Source organism: Paroedura picta, chromosome 4 (assembly GCF_049243985.1).
Source record: "Paroedura picta isolate Pp20150507F chromosome 4, Ppicta_v3.0, whole genome shotgun sequence".
Taxonomy (NCBI): Eukaryota; Metazoa; Chordata; class Lepidosauria; order Squamata; family Gekkonidae; genus Paroedura; species Paroedura picta.
The window spans coordinates 122,737,556-122,757,572 of NC_135372.1; the positions used below are offsets into that span (position 1 = coordinate 122,737,556).

Here is a 20,017-nt window from a genome sequence, read left to right on the forward strand (position 1 = left end):
TCAGGAATGTCATCACTGTGCACTGATCTCCTGCACTTCCCCCCACCACATTGGGAAGCTGGAAGCATGGGTGGCAGAGGACTTCCAAGCAAATGGGCAGGGAAAGGCACATGGACTTTAGGAGATAGGAGAAGTGCCTGACTGGCAGGGAGTCAGTCTGTGATGGTGGGCTCCACCAGAAGGGTACGTACCAAAGGGTACGTTGAGGCCAGCCCTGATTAGCGGTGACACCTTTTGAGTTTCTAAATATGATTCTCCATGAGCTTGTGGCCTTGGGCTGGTTCATATACACAACAAACACACACTCCTTGATTGCTGCAGTAACCAGGATTGAGTCACATTTACACATTATCGGTAGAACACATTATCAGTTTTAATGGCATCATTTTGACTCACCAACAGGCCATGGCTTATCACTGCAGAAATTAACCTGGGGGATCTGTGAGCTCATGCACAGGCTGCTACTCCTCTCTTATGCACAGCTGTTGAGGGAAAGAGCTCAGACTTTGCAGCCAGATGTAATTTGTCTTTACAGCTGTATGACAAACTGTGGCTTGTATTATACTTTACAGACTAGGATGCTGAACCAAGGTTTAATCCTGGTCAAAGAGCACAGGCCATTTAAGGCGAGGGGCTGTGGCTCTGAGAGCCATTGCTTGGCATGAAGAAGGTCCCAGGTTCAGTCCTGGCATGTCCAGTTAAAGGATCAGATTACAGTGATGTGAAACTCCCTGGAGAGCTGCAGCCAGGCTGAGTGGACAATCCAGACCTTGATGGACCAGTAGTCAGATTCAGTATGAGGCAGCTTCATGCGTTCATCAGAGCATTTCCACAGTTTGTGGAGTGGGACTTTCCCAACCTTCCCCTCCCATTGCAGCCCCAAATGCCCCCCATGTCCTGCTTTTGGGAATTTGAAGTCCCTCCCTGCCTGCCTGATCGCCCTGTAGGTGTGCAGTCCTCAATCTGCTTGCCCCCCCTCCCCTTTTCCTTGGGAGGAGGTTTGAAGAATTTAGTTCAAATATGCAGAACCCTCCTTCCCACCCCTGCATGTAACTGGCCTTGATTTGCTGTCTTGATGACTGGCATAGGGACTGGCCCCTTTCAAACACTTTGATATGCTTAGCCATGAAAACGTGGCCATTTTATCTATTATGACTGGTCTACGAGGCTCATGCAAACATGGAGGTGATGCACATGCAAGACACCCCCTTGATGTGAGCATAGCCAAAGACTAAACATGTGCGTGGCCTGCCGGTTGGCATTACGATGCTTGTGTGCCTCCGGAGGGCTTGTTTAGAATCCGGGGATACCAAAGCCAAACATTTGCTCACAGCCCAGGGGGGAAAGGTTACAAAAACGGCTCCATACTTGGTGGTCTGTTTCTCTCTTTACAATCGGAGGCAATTTTGGAAAGCTTGTAATGGGTTTAATGGCAGTAAAACTTTTGTAGCCAGGGCAAGCAGACTACTCTGTGGGTGAGTCCCTCCCTCTACGGTCATAAAACCCAATGTCTAAGACTGGAAGAAATGTCTGTAAATGTGCCCCTTTATATCAGCAGTTTTCCCACACATTTATCTTGTAGGAAAAAAGGGGCTGTGGATATTCAGGCCCCTTTAGAAAATAAAGGGAGAGGAGTATTCATCAGACACCTTCCCCCCCCTTTCCCCGCCCATGTGATGGGAGAAGCTCTCCTGCGACCCCTGAACTGAATACAGCCTGGGATTCCCATGGGGAGAGTCACAGACTAAAGGCTATTAGGAATCCAGCGTTTTCTGCCAAGATCAGCTACATTTAAGGCTCCCTTTCATTTAAGGATAACTGACTGGGCAAATTGTGTGTTAATGTGAGAAGAGCCTTGTTGGATCAATCTGGGGTTATCTTGGGGTTATCTAGTCCAGAATTGGGGTTGCCAACCTCCAGGCATGGCCTGGAGACCTCCCAGAATTACAGCTGATCTCCAGGTGACTGAAATTAGCTCCCCCTGAGAAAATGGCAGCTTTGGAGGCTGGACTCTACGGCATTATGCCCCACTGAGAGCCTTCCGCAGGGATCACCCCCAAATCTCCAGGAGTTTCCAAGTGCAGAGTTGGCAACCGTATAACAGAATCCTGTTTCTTGCAGAAGGTCAGAGGCCTCCCAGCCCGCCCTCCCCCTACAACTACCCTTAAACAGGTTTTTCTGCCTGTGGCTGTGGAGTTCTACTGAAACACTTCACTGATAAACTTGCTCCCCATTAATATGCCAAATCATTAAAAAAAATATCTATCAGTGCTTCTTATGACAATGAATTCCATAAATTATGTGGCATGGTGTGTACTTTGCTTGAACTTGACATAGAAGAAGATTGTGTATTCATTTCAAGGTAGCTGGATAGTTCTCCCTGGTTCACAAGTATTGTTATTTTCGGAGCCCCAAAATGATTGTTTACATTGTTCCAGGCCTTTTTGCTTCAGAGCTCCAGGGCTGAGAATTCCAGCTCCTGCCTTCAGGGAAAAGAGCATATTGGTACGGTCCAGTTAGGGCAATTGAAAGAGTGGATGCTTGACTCTTCTTCCATGTCAGAAGCTCCTTGCACATAGAAAGCTAACACAACAGGGGGGGGGAAAGGGTTCTCCCTTCCCAGATGTAGTCCTGTCCCAGTTGTAACAGCTTTTCAAGGATCTAAGGAGGAGCATATCATCTCCTTCTCCTTTCTGAGACCATACAGTTCCATACATTCCCTCAGCATATAAACAAGCTGTCCCTTTCCTAATTTATCCTTAATCTTGTGCGCTGCCCAGCATTCCTCTTTGTAGCAGTTTCTTGATCTTTTGTTCACTGTACCAGTTAAGAAGGCTTGTTCCCTTCCTCTCTACAAAAGGGGGGGCTCAGCACTTGGACAGTGTATGTATGTTCTGTGTACGGATGTTTCTTTTTCTTTTTAAAGCTAGCAGTGATTGAAGGAACTTGGGCAGGCTAACTTGATTGTGGAGTCTCTCCGTGCTCATCTGTATTCTGCTATTGCAGGTGGTATTTTGGCAAGATCACCCGGCGAGAGTCTGAACGGCTACTACTCAATCCTGAGAATCCCCGAGGGACCTTCCTGGCCAGGGAGAGCGAGACAACCAAAGGTAAGGAGCATTTGTTGGAGGGAAATAAGTATCACTGGAAAGGGCACGGCCTACAAGCTGCTAGCTTGAGCCCATGGCCTCTGCTGTTAGAAGAATATAAATTTTTCTGAGCTTCCAGAACTCTGTCCCCAAACTTCTGGAAGCTGAGAGGCACCTTTCTGAATTACAATTAGATATAACTTCACTTATTTTTGGAGAATGTTGGAATAAGAATTAGCCATCCACCCTCAGAGCAGCCCAGACCTTGTATATCTGAAGTAAATATGTGTTCTGAGTGGAAGAAAGCAAGGCCCCAGAGTCAGTATGCATGCAGAGATGCAACAAGGAGCCTCCTCCAAAAGTGAAGACTCTGTTGGAACTGGCAAGATGATTGAACTGATCTTTAAGAAAAGAAAGAGCAGAATTAGATAACCCCATTGTACGCTGTTATGAGCCTCTTGTGGCACAGAGTGGTAAGGCAGCAGGCATGCTGTCTAAAGCTGTGCCCAAGAGGCTGGGAGTTCAATCCCAGCAGCCGGCTCAAGGTTGACTCAGCCTTCCACCCCGTCTTGAGTCTGCCATGAAAACGCTGGAGGGCATCACCCCAAGGGTCAGACATGACCTGGTGCTTGCACAGAGGATACCTTTATTGTACGCTGGTTGGAAAGAAACAAGACTGGAACAGTAAACCATTTAGGAATACAGTGGCTAACATCCTTTTTGGGTGAGAGATTATAGGAGTGACTCAATTAATTAATTAATTTTCTCAGGGGACATAATTTGCAAATCATTGTTCTAGAGGGGCCTTTCTTCCTCACACAAAAATGACTTGGAGCAAGTTCGCATATTCAAAACTGCTAGCTTAAGCCACTGTGTGCCATCTCTGTGAGCCTCCATCTTAAGGTTTGTGCCTATGATAGTAAAAAGCAATGATCTTCTATGGCGACTGCATTATCAAGGTGCCGAACTGGAGCTGCTGCTGCTTTGCAGATAATATGCCAACTGGCTTCAAAGCTAGGTCATGCCACGGTTGCATTCAGGTTTGGAACCTTGGAGCCCGTGCAGTCTCTTTAGCATCCTTTATTCAGGTTCCATATCCATAACTCTTTTTTTCCCTGTGAAGCCAAAGCCCCATGTGTCATGTTCATAGTCCTCTGCTCATCCTTGTCTTATGCATGTGTTTTATTGTGGCCTCTCCCCCCCCCACCCACGCACACATATGATCCAATTGGCAGAGAGCAGGAGTAGGATTTAAATATGTAAACAGAGAGTCTCTGATCTTGTGGCTGCCCTCTTTTGCAAGAGAATGGCTCTGAAACTGGGTCAACGAGCTGGGAATAGCTGGGTAACCAATGGCAACAGGGAACTCTGCCGTTCCTTCCTTTCTGTGTTGCCAGGGGTCGCTTGTTCTTGCACTTACAGGAGCCAGGGATCCAGAGTTCGTATGTGTGTGTAGCATGACAGGAGCTGGCTAGGGGTAGGATACTTCCAGCATACACATGCCTTAATAATTAAAGCCTGCAAAGAGGCAGTTTTAGTTGTGAACGTCCTCTACCCTCCCATTATGGCCCAAAGTGGATATTACATAATCTATGAACAGGTCGGATAGTTAATCTGCATAAGGAGGGGGACTCTAGGAACAGGTTGACCACAAGGCCATTATTGCAAGAACAGATTGTCTTTTTAGAGCATGCAATCCCTCACATTTATTGAATTTAGGGATTCTCTTGATATGCTTCCAAGACTGGTTGCCAACATCCAGGTAGCATCTGGAGAGCTGCCTCTCCTACAGTTGATCTCCAGATGACCAGGATCCATTTCCCTGGAGAGGATGGCTGCTTTGGAGGGGGAATCTTATGGCATTATACCATGCTAAGGTCTGTCTCCCACCCAAACCCTGTCCTGCTAAGGCTCCACCCAACAAATCTCCAGGCATTTCCCAACCCAGAGCTGGCAGCCCTATCCCTGAAAATTGTGGCCAGTGTGCTGTCCCTTATCACAAACTAGTGTCTTCAGTGGTTGCTTTATGGCAGCTTTGCAGCAGTTTGCAACACTAGGACCCTTTATGCACTGGGAACTTCACTGCCCCAGCTCTCGTGCAGGAGCACAAATCAGGGGCGGATGAGGTGCACCAGGCCAAATGCTCCCCCATGTGGGTGCAGGAAGAGGTGGGGCAACCTCCCACAACTAAAACTCCAGCCTGCAGCCCGGCATGAAACCTCCAGTGCGTAAACGGTCTAGTTTAGGGGTAGTTAACCTGTGTTCCTCCAGATGGTCATGGACTACAATTCCCATGAGCCCCTGTCAGCAAATGCTGGCAGCGGCTCATGGGAACTGTAGTCCGTGAATATCTGGAGGATCACCGGTTGACTACCCCTGGTCTAGGTGATCACTTTGAGTCTGTTTGCTACAGTCTCCTGCAGGCCTCAGCAGGAGGGGACTGCTTAGCCACAAATTAAGCCCAACAGGAAATCTGTGTTTTCCTTTACACATTCTGTGCATTGTCTACATCTCCTAGAGAGCTACTTCTGGTGAACAAATATTTCTGTAGTTAAGCATACTTGTCCTGTGGCGTGCTGCTCTCACAGCGTAAGAGGTAGCTTCCTGGAAAACTGCAGAGGATGGCCGTCTTGAAAAGTCAGTTCCAAGCACTGAGTTTCTTTGTTTTTGAAAAACCTGCCTAATGATCTAGGTTCCTGCCTAGTGTTCAAAAGCTGACACTCGAGACAAGTGAACAGCATTTCCCCCAATCTATATAATTGGAGCTGTGCATTAGCAGCAAAGGAAGGAAACACATTTCCCTATAGATCTTCTGCCCGTCTCTGTCCCCGACCCCACCCCCACCCCTGGAGCTGCAACAAAGGTCTTCTATCTTTGCTCTCTGAGTTAACCCCACCACCACACACACACAGCACACAAATTAACTTGCAAAGTCTGACAGGATCACAGCGGAGGCTGATCCAGCTAGAGGCCATAATTAGACAGACCTGGCCTGTCCGTCTGCTTTTGTTCTTCTGAGGTAATTTACGGTGCGTGCTCCCCTCAGCCCTGATCCTTCTGTGGAGCTGCCTTCCTGCTGACTGCAACCCTCTTTCATTCTACCACATGAGATTCGCTTGAAAACCTTCAAAATTCCCTAATTCTAAAGTGCCTCAAGGAAACGATGCATCAATAGAGTTTTATGTGCTGGCTTTTCCTCTGTTCTCCTGACTGACGAGACAGGCTGAGGTGGATATAAAGCTAATGCTGAGTCCACGTTTCCCCCTTAGACAGCTTTGTTCCTTTAGCATCAAAACCTGACAACGCTGTGAATTATCTTCTTTTGAAAACTTCTGAAGACTTAAAGAACGCATGGTAGTAGGAAGTTCCTAAGTCAAGATGCAGCTGACATATGGTAACCCCATAGGGCTTTCCAGGCAAGAGATGGAAGTGGTTTGCCGCCTGCGTCTGCATAGCAAACCCTGTCCTCCTTGGTGGCCTCCCATCCAAGTACAAAGCAGAGCTCACCCTGATTAGCTTCTGAGCTCACCCTGCCTGATCCAGATCAGGGCACGTAACTCTTTGACAGCAAAACTGATGTCCTCCTTGAAAGATAAGAGGTAGGGTGTTGGTCAAACTTTCACATTTCACCCCGGGGAGGAGCAAGTTTGAAACCCAATTCTTCCACATGCTCAAAACTTCATCAAATCACTGGGAACTCTATCTCTATTATTTACTCAAGAGGAGCAGGCCAAATGGAGAACATGTGGATTATCTCCCACTCTGTTCCAAGGAGATATATCAATGGAGGTCTTTCACAGCTGGGTTTTTCCCCTGCAGTGTTCTCTACCAGATGGAGATGTTCAGTTCATCATAGTTCCTCAGTGAAATTCTACCCATAATGCATAGATGGGCTACAATCAGCCAATCAGTCCAGCTCTACATGGGGGGGGGGGGGGCTCCAAAGTCTCTATTAGGCAGAAGACTTGACCCTTGTCCATTTGTTCTTGCCAGGTGCTTACTGCCTCTCCGTCTCCGATTTCGACAATGCCAAGGGCCTCAATGTCAAACACTACAAGATCCGCAAGTTGGACAACGGTGGTTTCTACATCACCTCCCGAACACAGTTCAGCAGCCTTCAGCAGCTGGTGGCCTATTATTCCAGTAAGTTGTTTCCTTGTGGCAGGATACTTCTCAGAAGGCAGAAGCTCTGCCAAAGGTTCCTTAAACTCAATGAACAAGGTTGAACATCAGGGGACTGGGTCTAGAATCAAACAGGTTGATGGGAGCTCTCATCTTCCCCTGGCCTAAGGCAGTCCTTGCTCTGCCTAGTTACCAGACCTCAAGTGGGAATGGTCAAGGCTGACCAAGGTGCACCATAGGAGAAGACATGACTACAGAACAAAATAACCTAGGTGTATACATGTGACCTCTGCATGGGCAAGCCAATGGGCATGGTGGGAGAGTGGCAACAAGCCTGCTGGCCGAGTTCCAATTGCGGCTGGGCACACAGAGGTTCATAAAAATGTAGCCACAGCCCCTTTTCCATGATCAGGAGCACAGCTTTTTGAACACTCTAAATCATGACAATGGAGCTTGCATGTCTACCATTTGTAGGCACTGGACAAATACAAGTAGGCAGGGCCAGACCCTTTGTGCTGAGTTACGAGCATGAGATAGGGTCGTTGCCCTTGTTCCTTCTCCCTCTCATCACATGTTGGCTTGTCTCTGCTTATACTGGCCATAAAGGACATAAATGTTGAGTGCTGAGGAAATTGACATGGTGGGCAACTATGAAGTGATGCTCAGGGGAGTCTTGTTGGTGTTACGTAGGCAGAACAAGACACTGAGCTCTTTCTCACATAACTTTGCTGTCTTGTCCTCTGTAAAGTTTTCTCTAGAAGTAGTAGTACAGAAGAGTACCTCTGAGCTTGTATTTCCCATCCTGTTGAATAAGCACAACTAATCCCTACTACATCTGGCCATAAAGTGTCAGTTGACCAAGAAGCCTGAGCACTGACACATTTCCTCAAAGCTCTCCTCTCTGAGGGACATAGCAATCTGAAGGCAAGAAACCCTTCTAGAAAAGTTGGTCATGGGCATCTTATGAGGTCTTTTGGTGTTTGTGCTTATTTAAGACCTTCCTTAATGGTGTCAAATCTCCACTCAGCTACAAAACGAATAGAGAGACCATTCATAGAATCATGGAGCTGGAAGAGACCTCCAGGGTCATCTAGTCCAACCCTCTGCACAATGCAGGAACTCGCAACTACCTGCTTAGCCATAGTGACCCTAATGCCCAAGTGATCCCATAAAAAAGAGGTAAGGTTGTCTGTTGCCCAGTATCATTGGAAAATTTAATAAGCACCCCCTCTATTCCTTCGTTCAAATCATTTATGAATATGTTGAACAGCACAGGGCCCAGGACAGATCTCTGAGTCACTCCACTCATCACTCATCACATGACAAACCCATTTACAAGCACCCTTTGGGTGTGATCTGTCTACCAGTTCTCGACCCACCTAACAGTAATATGATCCATGCCACATTTTACCAAGCTGCCAATAAGAATATCACGCGGAACCTTATCAAAAGCCTTACTGAAATCAAGGTAAACAATGTCTACAGCATTTCCATGATCTAGCAAGATAGTAACTTTCTAAAAAAGAGAGATAAGGTTAATCTAACATAACTTGTAGGAGCCTCTTGTGGCGCAGAGTGGTAAGGCAGCCGTCTGAAAGCTTTGCCCATGAGGCTGGGAGTTCAATTCCTAGCCGGCTCAAGGTTGACTCAGCCTTCCATCCTTCCGAAGTCGGTAAAATGAGTACCCAGCTTGCTGGGGGGTAAACGGTCATGACTGGGGAAGGCACTGGCAAACCACCCCGTATTGATTCTGCCATGAAAACGCTAGAGGGCGTCACCCCAAGGGTCAGACATGACTCGGTGCTTGCACAGGGGATACCTTTACCTTTACCTTTAACATAACTTGTTCTTGAGAAAGCCATGCTGACTCCAAGTAATTACAGCCATCCGCTCTAGCTGCTGAAGGACCAACTGTTTGATGGCTCTTCCAGCCCTAATTTACTTCATGGAGCTTTTAGAGAAAATGGTGCCATCATCTCACCAGCAAATGAGAAGGGGATGTGTCTCAGTAGTAGAGCATCTGCTTTTCATGCAGGGGGTTCCAGGATTAAGATATGGCACCCAGAGCTTCCTGGGTTAAGGGTCAAAATGTGATAGGATCTGGCATAGAGCTCTAGATCAAACAGCCCTAAGCCCTTCTGAGACAGAGGCTCAAGAAGGATTCAGGCTGGTTTTACGAAGGAAAGAAGAGGCTGCAAGTCTTCAGAAGTATGCCACAGGAACTTATTCTGTTGTGCTTATTTTCCTTCTCAGAGCATGCAGATGGCCTGTGCCACCGTCTCACCAATGTCTGTCCAACTAGCAAGCCTCAGACACAGGGCTTGGCAAAGGATGCCTGGGAAATCCCTCGGGAGTCGCTGCGGCTAGAGGTGAAGCTTGGGCAAGGCTGTTTCGGAGAAGTGTGGATGGGTAAGAATACCTAGCAAATTTCTGACAGTGTCTTTTCGGGAGGGTGAGAAGTGGGAAATCGGTAGGTGTTCCATCTTATAGAAGAAGCATCTTTTCTTGCTTATCTTGAATTCATTGCCCTGCAGCCTGATCTTATAATGCATGTTAGAAAGCAGACAGGATCCAGTGGAATGGCTGTTTTCACTGGTACGACAGTGGATCACTGCGGCAGAAGATTTCCAGGGCGTTGCTCAAATGCACCAGCTCAAGGCACTACAATTGCCTCTTGATAAAAACTCGCCAAAACGACATTTCTGAAGTTACAGTGTGCCTGTCTTATCTTGAAAGCATTTCCTTATTTGGAGAAAACTAGCTGGTTCAAAAGGGCCTGTGAATTTAGTGCTTCAAAGCAAAGGAGGTTGCATTGCTGATCTCCCTCTGTTTCTTCTCCAGGCACCTGGAATGGCACCACTCGAGTGGCCATCAAGACTCTGAAGCCAGGGACGATGTCTCCCGAAGCATTTCTGCAGGAGGCTCAGGTCATGAAGAAACTCCGCCATGAGAAGCTGGTGCAGCTGTATGCTGTGGTTTCAGAGGAGCCCATCTACATTGTAACCGAATACATGTGCAAAGGTGCGCTGTTGGCTAGTAAGAGCCATGTGCAAGCCAAAGGGGTGGGAAGTTTTCTGTGCTACCTTTCTCTACCAAGCACACTAAATAGACAAAACTAGGAAAGCAGCAACATCTGGAATGCCAAGCTTGTCTGTTCTGCATTACCTAAGATCTGATTCACACAATCAAAATGATGTGTCATGAACACGGATGGAGTGCGTTCATGCTTGGCAAATGCTGAACAGGTCATGTGCCAACTCACAATGCAGCATCTGCCATGCCATGCTGGTGTCAAAATGCCCAAATTTCTCTGAGTTTTTTTAAAGATCCTGTTCATCCAACCTTTATGTATAAACTTCCCAGGCCAGCTTACAAGGCACTCCAAATACAAACCCACAAGACAGAGCACTTGAAGGGGTTGCTCCTGCTGTAAGTGCTGACCACTGTTTTCTCCTGCTCGTAGGGAGCCTCCTGGATTTCTTGAAAGGGGAGATGGGCAAGTATTTGAGGTTGCCCCAGCTGGTAGACATGGCAGCTCAGGTGAGTGTGACATGCTGGGGCCTTTCAAAGCCAATTCCGGAAACAGTGTGCCACCACTGAAAAGACCCTGCTTCACAATGTTATTTTGTGTGTTGGGATGGCTGTAGATTGCATCCGGCATGGCATATGTGGAGAGGATGAACTACGTTCACCGAGATCTGCGAGCTGCCAACATCCTTGTGGGTGAAAACCTGGTGTGCAAAGTAGCTGACTTTGGGCTGGCTCGACTGATCGAGGACAACGAATACACAGCTAGGCAAGGTATGGCTGGACCGTGGTCTCCTGCATTACTTGACCAGGGAAAATAACCAGCTGCAAATTACTTACTGCTTCAGAAAGGGAAGGCTATCCGTGATGCAGGAATGAAGTGGGAAAGACAAGACAAGCACCTCCATGTGTCTTGGTGTATTTCCCTCATTGCTACTTATTCTGAGAGTATTTCAAGGTCACAGTTTTACTGCTGTGTTGTTTCACTGCTTCCTCTTAGCTTGCTCTGGCACAGAATAAAAATTTAGGCATTACTTCATTTACTTTCTGATGGAGACAGAAAGTGGCATATGTTGTTCTCCTCCCCTCAATTCCATCCTCACAACAACCCTGTGAGGTAGATTAGGCTGAGAGCATGCGACTGGCACAAGCTCACCCACCAAGCTTCAATGGCAGAGAAGGGATTCGAACCTCAGTCTCCCAGATCGTACTTCAACACTCTCACCCAGTCTTTTTCAGCCTTTTGACCATGGAGGAGCCCCTGAAATAATTTTTTTAGGCTTTGAGGAACCCTGGAAGTGATGTCAGCTGGCCACACTTCCCTGCCATGCCCCCCAACATACCATGTCACAGGAAGTGACATCGTCACCTGTATTAACAGGCAGGCTCGAGGAGGAATGAGGGAAAGAGAGACAAGGAGGCATTTTAAGCTAGGAGCCCCAGGCACAGAAACCGCAAGAGAGCTCATGCTTGGGAGAGGGGAGGGGGAGCAACGGAAGCAGCTGGTTCTCTAGCTTGTGGCCGAGGCCATTAAAGCAGGAGAGCAAAGACCTCTGGGGGTCCGTGGATCCCTGGTTGGGAATCCCTGCTCTAACCACTGCACCACACTGACTTTCTTGGTCAGTAACTTACTCAGCAGGCTTTTTATGATGGTTCAGAGTTCTGTCTCCTAGGCAGCAGGCAAGGTAACGCAAAAGCAGTGGTGGGTCTCCCTCTGTCGTCCCTGCTGTGGTTCCCACCAAAGACCTCTGAATCTCTGTCTCTATTCTTGTCTGTCGTGCAAAGGTGCTAAATTCCCCATTAAGTGGACTGCCCCAGAAGCGGCTCTCTACGGCCGGTTCACCATCAAGTCGGACGTGTGGTCCTTTGGGATACTGCTGACTGAACTGGCCACAAAGGGACGGGTGCCATATCCAGGTAAGTCCACATCCTGTTCTCATTTTTGGTCATCAGCTTGTATGTTGGGGCCAGGCTCTGAAATTCTGGATGTCTAACGTTTGATAAAAAAGGCACCGGCATTTCTGTGTGTCTGATGTTGCTACTGCATCTTTGGACCATGGTTGGAAAGTAGAGGCTGCTTGCTTTCCTGGGCAGGTTGCCCATTTTTAAACTGTGCCACTCGTGGTTGCACTTTCTGTTGTTTACCTCTGATGTATTTATTTATTTATTTATTTATTTATTTATTTATTTAGATTTATATACCGCCCTCCCCGAAGGCTCAGGCCGCCATAGGGATCTGCTCTCAGGATGGAAGGGCGGTATTAAAAGGCTTCTAATGAATGACAATGAAGAAATAAATATTAGATTGTAGGCTAGCTCAGAAACTCCCGTAGCTCCCGAAAGCCTTAAAATCCAGAGCTTTTCTTCTCTTGAGTTTTCTTTAGAGGTCACAGTACAGACAGAAAGCAGAGAAATGCCTTTTTGACCTTTATGTCATTTCCTTCTTTTGTGAAATGTTTCCCTTAATAGAATACCCAATTTTTATCACTTAATGTGGAAGCTCAGCTGTCTCCAAGGCGGCTGTCCATTATTGCAGTGGCCAGCCTGCTCATTTCTCTCTGGCTTCCAAAATTGTGAGCAAAGTCAGAGCTTTCTCAGATGCTTGTTGACCTTCTTCATGGATGATACTTAAGAGGGATGGGAATAGCATTACCCTCTGCATGTAGCTTGTGAATGGGAAAATCATCCTCATGCACCTCGCAGGGTGACTATTGTGGGGAGAGGAAAGGGAAGGCGACTGTAAGCCACTTTAAGACCCCTTCAGGTAGAGAAAAGGGGCATATAAGAATCAACTCTTCTTCTTCTTCTTAATTTATTCTCTGCCTTTCTTCACAGTGGGGACCCAAAGTATCCTGCACTGGCCTCTTCTCCATTTTTATCCTAACCACAACCCTATAAGTTTGACTAGGTGGAAAGTGTGTGACAGGTCCAGCTTCTGTGACAGAATAGGAATTTAAACCTGGGCCTCCCAGATCCTAATCTGACATGCTAACTTATATCACACTGGTTCTTCCAAGCATTGTATAGAAAAAGGACTTCCCCATAATTTGAATTCAGTTACAGGTTTCCATTTACCTTGAGAACTTTAAATGCACATGCTAATTGTTGCCACTGTAAAACTGCTTTACTGTGCCTGTGGTCCAATTCTGCACCATTAGCGGTCCATGTAATGGATATTCGGATTTGTGTGGATGGTCCAGTCTCCATCGTGGTTTGTCATGCCAGCCTACGTGGTCCTGATAGAGGTCAATGACTAATGAATCAGATCTGGTCCATCAACCCGGTCAGGATCTTTGCAAGCTATAAACAAGGCGTGAAACTGGGCCATGAGAGGCTTACTCCATGGCGAGTTCCTGACTGTGTATTTTGGCAGCGGAAAAACTTTGTCTGAAGACCAAGAAAATGGGTCACAGATTTGAAGCCAAATTTGAGAGCTTCTTAAATTGCTGTCTTGAACCACAAGGGAGAACAGTATTCAGTTTATCCTACTGCTCAGCTAAATGGGGAGCCTTTTTCCTGTTTTGCCTCTGTGTATTTGATTGGAGAGTGTTATTGAAAAGCCAGGGATCTAACAGGGGCTTCCTGATATGGATATAGGGTTGCTAACTCTGGGCTGGAAAATTCCTGGAGCTCTTGGGGTAGAGCCTGGAGAGGGCCACGTTTGGGAAACACTTTCTCCCATTATATGTGTGGAATCCTCCACTACATAAAAGGCAAACTGTGTTGCCAATGACCCACTTCTTAAAGTGTGATGTCAGCATGTTGGAGGATGCCACACCTTGCTCAGGCTCTCCACCCTACCTCCCCTGGCTGAGTGGTGCTTGCTTTGGACTGCAGCAGTTGGGCCAAATGAGGGAAGCAGACCCACCAAGCAGCTGACCCTCATGATCAGCTGCTTGGCAGAATCTTTCTCCCCCTCACATCCTTCTGAGGTTGCTGGGAGAGCCCTTTGGTGTACTGGTTAGGAGTGCGGACTTCTAATCTGGCATGCTGGGTTCAATTCTGCACTTCCCCACATGCAGCCAGCTGGGTGACCTTGGGCTCACCACGGCACTGATAAAACTGTTCTGACCAAGCACTGATATCAGGGCTCTCTCAGCCTCACAGGGAGTCTGTTGTGGGGAGAGGGAAGGGAAGGCGACTGTAAGCTGCTTTGAGCCTCCTTTGGGTACAGTAAAGCAATATATAAGAACTAACTCTTCTTCTTCTTCTTCTTCCTCTTCCTCTTCCTCTTCCTCTTCTTTCTGCAGCTTCAGAAGGGGCTGGAGGGAAAGCAGTTAAAGATGCTGCCAAGCAGCTATGCCTCGGGATCAGCTGCTTGGTGGGGTCCCGGGTTGGGGTTGAGGGCAAGTGAGGGGAGGGGCCTGATGCCGTTCAGGCAGGTGGGCAAGCCAGCTGAGTGGAGGATAAAAGCTGGAGGCTGCTTGGGGAGAGGGAGCCAGTGAGCCCCCTCTCTCCACGCTTTTGCTACAGCCCATCACTCCTCCCCTTTTCTAGAACCCGCTGTGTTTTTCCCGGCAATGGGCTTTATTGCCACAAGAGCACGACCTCCAACGCAACTATTTTCTCCAGGGGAATTGGTCTCTATAATCTGGAGATCAGTTGTAATTCCAGACGATCTCCAGGCCCCAGCTGAAGGTTGAAGAGAGACCATGGCTGTTCAGTAAAGCAGTCTATTGCTCAAAATGAGTCTTCAAATCCATGCCTTAAAACTGATTACCTGTTTTGGTGACCAAATATTGCTGTAAGGAGTTTGCTAATCAGCTTTAGGACATTGATTTGAAGACACATTTTGAGCAATCAACTGCTTTATTGAACAGCTGTGGTCGGTTCTTCTCTCAGCCCAGCTGGAGGTTGGCAAACGTTTATGTACATTACATGCACTTACCTGTGCTAGTGGCTGAATTCTCTTTCTCCCTGATAAATCAATAGGGATGGTGAACCGGGAAGTGCTCGACCAAGTGGAGCGTGGCTACCGAATGCCCTGCCCTCCGGAATGCCCGGAGTCCCTGCATGACCTGATGTGCCAGTGCTGGAGGAAGGACCCCGAGGAGAGGCCGACCTTTGAATACCTGCAGGCTTTCTTGGAGGACTACTTCACATCCACAGAGCCTCAGTATCAGCCAGGCGAGAACTTATAGATCTAGGAGTGGAATCTGGTGCCAAAGACTTTGCGCTACTCCTTGGGCCGTAGGTGTTTTGGGGAGAGACTTTGAGATGACAAACTGGGAAGCCTCCAGAGCACCTGCCAGGGCTGTGTCCTCCTTTGGAGGAAATTTGGCTGCCTTTGCAAAGATGGTACTTAGGCCCTTTGTTAATTGAAAACAGCCCTAGGCGCTGTATTTGTCTGACAAAGGCCTTGATGGGTAGGTCACGGATTAACCATCCAGTGTGACAGTTTTCCTTCTCAGTGTGGGATTGGCTGTGGTGCAGCTAACAGGGTTGTAGGAAAAATAAAAGAGTCCTTCCAGGAGAGACGTAAAGGACATCTATCTGTTAGGAAGCCAAGTGAAAGCCAGGGCTCCTGTTCCACAGGGCCCAGTCGCCTTCTCGAGCTCGTCCTCTCTCCAAAACCACTCCTAGGTACAGAAGGAACAACTACCCACCTCTGACATCAATAAGGGCTGCTTTGCAGTCTCTACGACTTCTGAGCTCTTGGCTCACCTGTGATTAACTGGAGTAGTCATGTGATAGAATGATGCCTTTTGGATTTAGATGGCTTCCATTCTCTTTTCTTTCTAAACCAGCACAATTCTCCCCTCACCCTTTTTCATACCCAAATGCCACTGCCCAGAGCGATGAGGGAAGGTTGTCCCCTACTCGTGCTCTGGACACTTGATGTTTCCATGTTCTTGTGTCTCTGTCTTCTGTGCTGCAGATTAGGCAGCTGTGCCACCACCCGCCTTGGCCCTCCCCTTGGCAGGGGTGCAGCTGCAGATGTTAGGTGTGTATGAAGTTGTGTTGGATGAGGTGGGCTCACCTGGGGGACTGGCAGGGTTTGAGTTGGGTGGCTCTCTACCTTCTGCAGAGTTGTTGAAGAACGAAATAAAATTTCAGGAGGGTCACACATGACTCGTCCAAGGCTTTGGTTTTTGAACCTTGTGGTTCTGGTGAGGGTATAGGCAATTTTCAGGACAGTGTTTAGATCTTGGACTGCAGGCTTGCCTTCCGGCCTAGTCTTTCGACCCAATAACAAGAGCCTGTTCAGACCACTCCTTTTAAGACCAGTAACTGGATCCTCAGTTCCTCTCTCCTTACGCATTCCCTGCTGCCAGTTCCTTAATGGCATTTGTAGCTAACCTCCCTCCCAGGTGATCCTCGTCTTCCATGCGACCTTTGAATAACCCGCCAAGCACACAGATCCCTTTCCTTCCCCGGGGGATCCATCCCATTCGTCACCCTTTTGGAAGCTCCTCACAGTGCCTCAGAGGCCTAGTCCTGTGCCTGAGTAAACCTCAGCTGAACGAGCAGTTTCACAAGCCTGCGTCAGTGAAGCGGAGGCAATTCTGGTCAAGCAGGGTAAAGAGACCATGCAGGGTCTCATTGTCTTAGCCATAAAATAATGTACCCTTAGATGATTACGTGCTCTGATTCTCTGCGGTCGGGCAGCCCCCTTTCCCTCCCACCTTCCCCCAACTAAAGTTTATGGTTGTGCAACATGGTGGGGAACAGAATCGAGCAAAGTGAAGTGAACAAAGCCCATGGAGCCCTGGGCCAGTCCTGGAGCCCTAGACCTGTTTCTCCAGGCGTCTGTCACCCTTGGGATTAGAGGGCCAGCAGCAAAGTCCTATCAGAGGCTCAACTCGGTCTTCTGATCTAGGAAGCACATTTCAGAGTTTGCAAGCTCCTTGCATTGAGTAACCTTTGAAGAGATCTCTCACGCTCTCTTTTTAAAACTCCGTAAGTCGTACAAAATGTTCTTGATTCTTCCCCTCAGCTCTTAGAAGCTCCGCTGGCCAAAGCAAGCAGGGAAGAAGAAAAGAGCAGCAATTTACAGTTTCGGGATAAGGGCCAGGCTCAGCTGCATGCGTCCTTTGTTGTAGATTTTCTTTTTTAACCAAAAGCAATGACTGAGGCTGGGCGTTTCAGTGGAGAAACGGGGAGTGATGGGAAGAGAGAGATGGCCTGTTGAGCCATTTCCCTTCTGGATGTGTTCCCATTCAAAACTACCCCTCCCAACTGGTTATTCACTCCGCAGGATGAAGTAGAGAAAGGATGGTGGTTACAGGTACCAGTATGTCATTGGAAAAAAGTCCCAAGATAAAAGCTGAAGCACCCCCCCCCATCCCATCCCTCTTTTTGTTTTTCGTTCAGTGGGAAGCCGTATGCCGTTTGAGATAAGGCGCAGTTTGGTCCTTAGAGTCCTTATTCACTCTCCATGAGCCCGCTCCCTTTCAGTCCCTTGTTTTCCTGGAATTCTGCTAGAAGGAACTTCCTACGCTAGAATCCAACCTGCTGCATCAGAAGCCGTTCACACTGCCCCTGGCGTCTGAGCAGCTGGTTATCGCTTGCTTTCAAGCTTGTACATATCCAGCAGAAATCAGCCTTGGCCAGCTTGCTTTGTAGAAGCCACCAGTGGTCTGCTTCGTTGCATTGTGCATTTCTTAAATCCCCCAAACCATTTCCTTTGGCAGGGGAAATGGCAAGAAGATTGTGGGAGGGTGGAGATTCGGGTACCGCCTTTTGGACCCATTGGCAATGGGTGTACTGATGAGCTTGCTCCCTGACCCCATCTAGACAGGAACAATATGCAAACTTCTGTTAGTATACTTGTCCAGTGAGAGTCTGTTAAGCTAAGGAGTCTGGACCCTGAGGGCAGTGTGCTAGGATAGTCCCAAGATGCAACCCAGGAGGTGGCGTGAGAATCCAGACCCTGAGCCATGCTGTTTCATTATCTGGGACAGCTCTGCAAAGATGCAATGTGTGTCCCAGATTCATAACCTGTGAACAGGTTTCCACAAGGTCAAAAAGGAAGCCCCTCAAAAGCTTCTGTGTGCCCATTAGGTGAGGCTGAAGGAGTGTTTAAAATCAATACAGTCACTAATGCATCTTGGGCTGAAAGATTCTCAGTAAAGGGAGATGTAGACCACTGGGAATTAACTTTATCTTTCCCCTTTTTCCTCAAGGTGGATTTTTAATTGTTACACAAAAACACCCACATGCTTCTTCATTTTTGTCATCCGTATTTCGAAATTACAGGATTCTCACCAAAAATACATATGGGCCAGTACAGTGCCAGTCTAAGTAGGTCTGGCCCTAAATATTCTTGCTTGAAGCTGACAAACAAGAACAGTTTTGCACAGGTATTGTTAGCTGGCCGTGGAACAGAGAAGGTTAGCCGTGCTGGACAGTCCCAATACCGTGCAGGGTGACTGCAAACCGAGGCCATTGAAAGCAACAGAGTTAGGGTAACTTGGCACTGGAATGCTCCGTAAGCCTCATCAAAATTCATGGGGCAATGAAATTCTTTGGAATCCGTTAGGTTGAGGCATGGCGGCACAACTCACTTTCTCTGGATTCAGGCTGCTGGTTCCAGTGGGGGTTTCCAAGCCTACAGTCCAAGGAAGAACCCAACACCTTAAAGAGAAAGTAGATTCTGATGGTCTTTGGGCGGAATTTCTTGTCTACTTTGCATCACCAAGTGTGAAAATACAAGGCAACGGAATCTAGCAGTCTTCTCCCCAGTGGCCTGCCACTTCTCCTCCCCCCTAAAATAAATAAATAAATAATTTAGGGGGGTTTAACAAGTTATTCAGAAGGGGCTGTAGGGAAAGCAGTTAAAGATGCTACCAAGCAGCTGTGCCTCAGGATCAGCTGCTTGGTGGGGACTAACAAGTTCTGTGGTTTAACAAGTTCTGTGTCAAAAAAAGGCCCAAGGAGAAGCAGAAGGCCAAACCGTACATCAATGGATAGGCCTTGGAACAGTAACTGTCAGTGATACACGGAAACTCCTGTCTGGACCTGTTTGTTCTTACCAGTTGTAAAATAGCCCCTCTTTCTGTACATAGCCTTAGAGGTCGCCTAAGCTGTTGCTTGGTGGCTTTGGATGTTGACATAAGTGCATGTGATCCTTTAAGGTAATAAGAATGTTTGTCACAATTGTATGTATCTGGAATTCATTGTCATTAGCTTGCAAAGCTTTTGTTGCTGGCATCACATCGTCCTCTCTCTGATTTTCATGTCTACGTTTTAGATGTTCTACGTGCCAAAACAAAAAACCTCTCCAAGAGCAGAATCTTTTAAAATTATCTGATGAACAGTGGCATCCTAAGCAGAGTTGCATCTTTCTAAGTTCACTCAATCAGATGGATTTAGAAAGGTGTTAGGTCTGCTTGGGATTGCACTGTAATTATCCTGCAGGGCCAATTTACGTCAAAACGAGCGTTCCATTGTAAGAGGTTCTGCTGTATACAAACAGGTGTCTTGTTTCTTCTGGTTTTTTGTGGTGCTGTTTCTCAGATGCAAGCGAAAAATTCTCAACATTAGGAACAATCCTCCCTACCCCCACCCACCCCCCCAAAAATGCTTCATAGCTGATTGCTTGATGACACTGTTGTAAAAAGGTGTGTGATTCTTGCTGTTTATGGAGGAGAATTAATTTCAGAAGGCAAAATCCCCATTGATGTGCCAGTTAGTGCTGGAAGACTTTTCAGCCTTACAGGACGATTGTGACACTGGAGGAAGCACAACAACCATCAAGGCACCACAAATGGCTTGAAGCAGCAAGGTTTCATGTGGTTCCCTTCTACACCCAGCCAAATTACAACAGATGGAGCACG

The 20,017-nt window shown here is 47.5% G+C and overlaps 1 protein-coding gene across 10 annotated transcripts in view; it reads left to right on the plus strand.

The window, feature by feature from the left end:
* SRC (SRC proto-oncogene, non-receptor tyrosine kinase) overlaps positions 1-19,752 on the plus strand; it is a 111,960-nt gene extending 92,208 nt beyond the window's left edge. For all 10 annotated transcript variants that reach the window (XM_077335465.1, XM_077335455.1, XM_077335461.1 and 7 more), the window contains 8 exons: positions 3,007-3,110; positions 7,083-7,232; positions 9,465-9,620; positions 10,053-10,232; positions 10,675-10,751; positions 10,859-11,012; positions 12,024-12,155; positions 15,171-19,752. In XM_077335465.1, coding sequence (XP_077191580.1) covers positions 3,007-3,110; positions 7,083-7,232; positions 9,465-9,620; positions 10,053-10,232; positions 10,675-10,751; positions 10,859-11,012; positions 12,024-12,155; positions 15,171-15,379 — 1,162 coding nt within the window. In that variant the 3' untranslated portion in view covers positions 15,380-19,752. The remainder of the gene's footprint in view (positions 1-3,006; positions 3,111-7,082; positions 7,233-9,464; positions 9,621-10,052; positions 10,233-10,674; positions 10,752-10,858; positions 11,013-12,023; positions 12,156-15,170) is intronic.
* Positions 19,753-20,017: the final 265 nt, after the last annotated feature.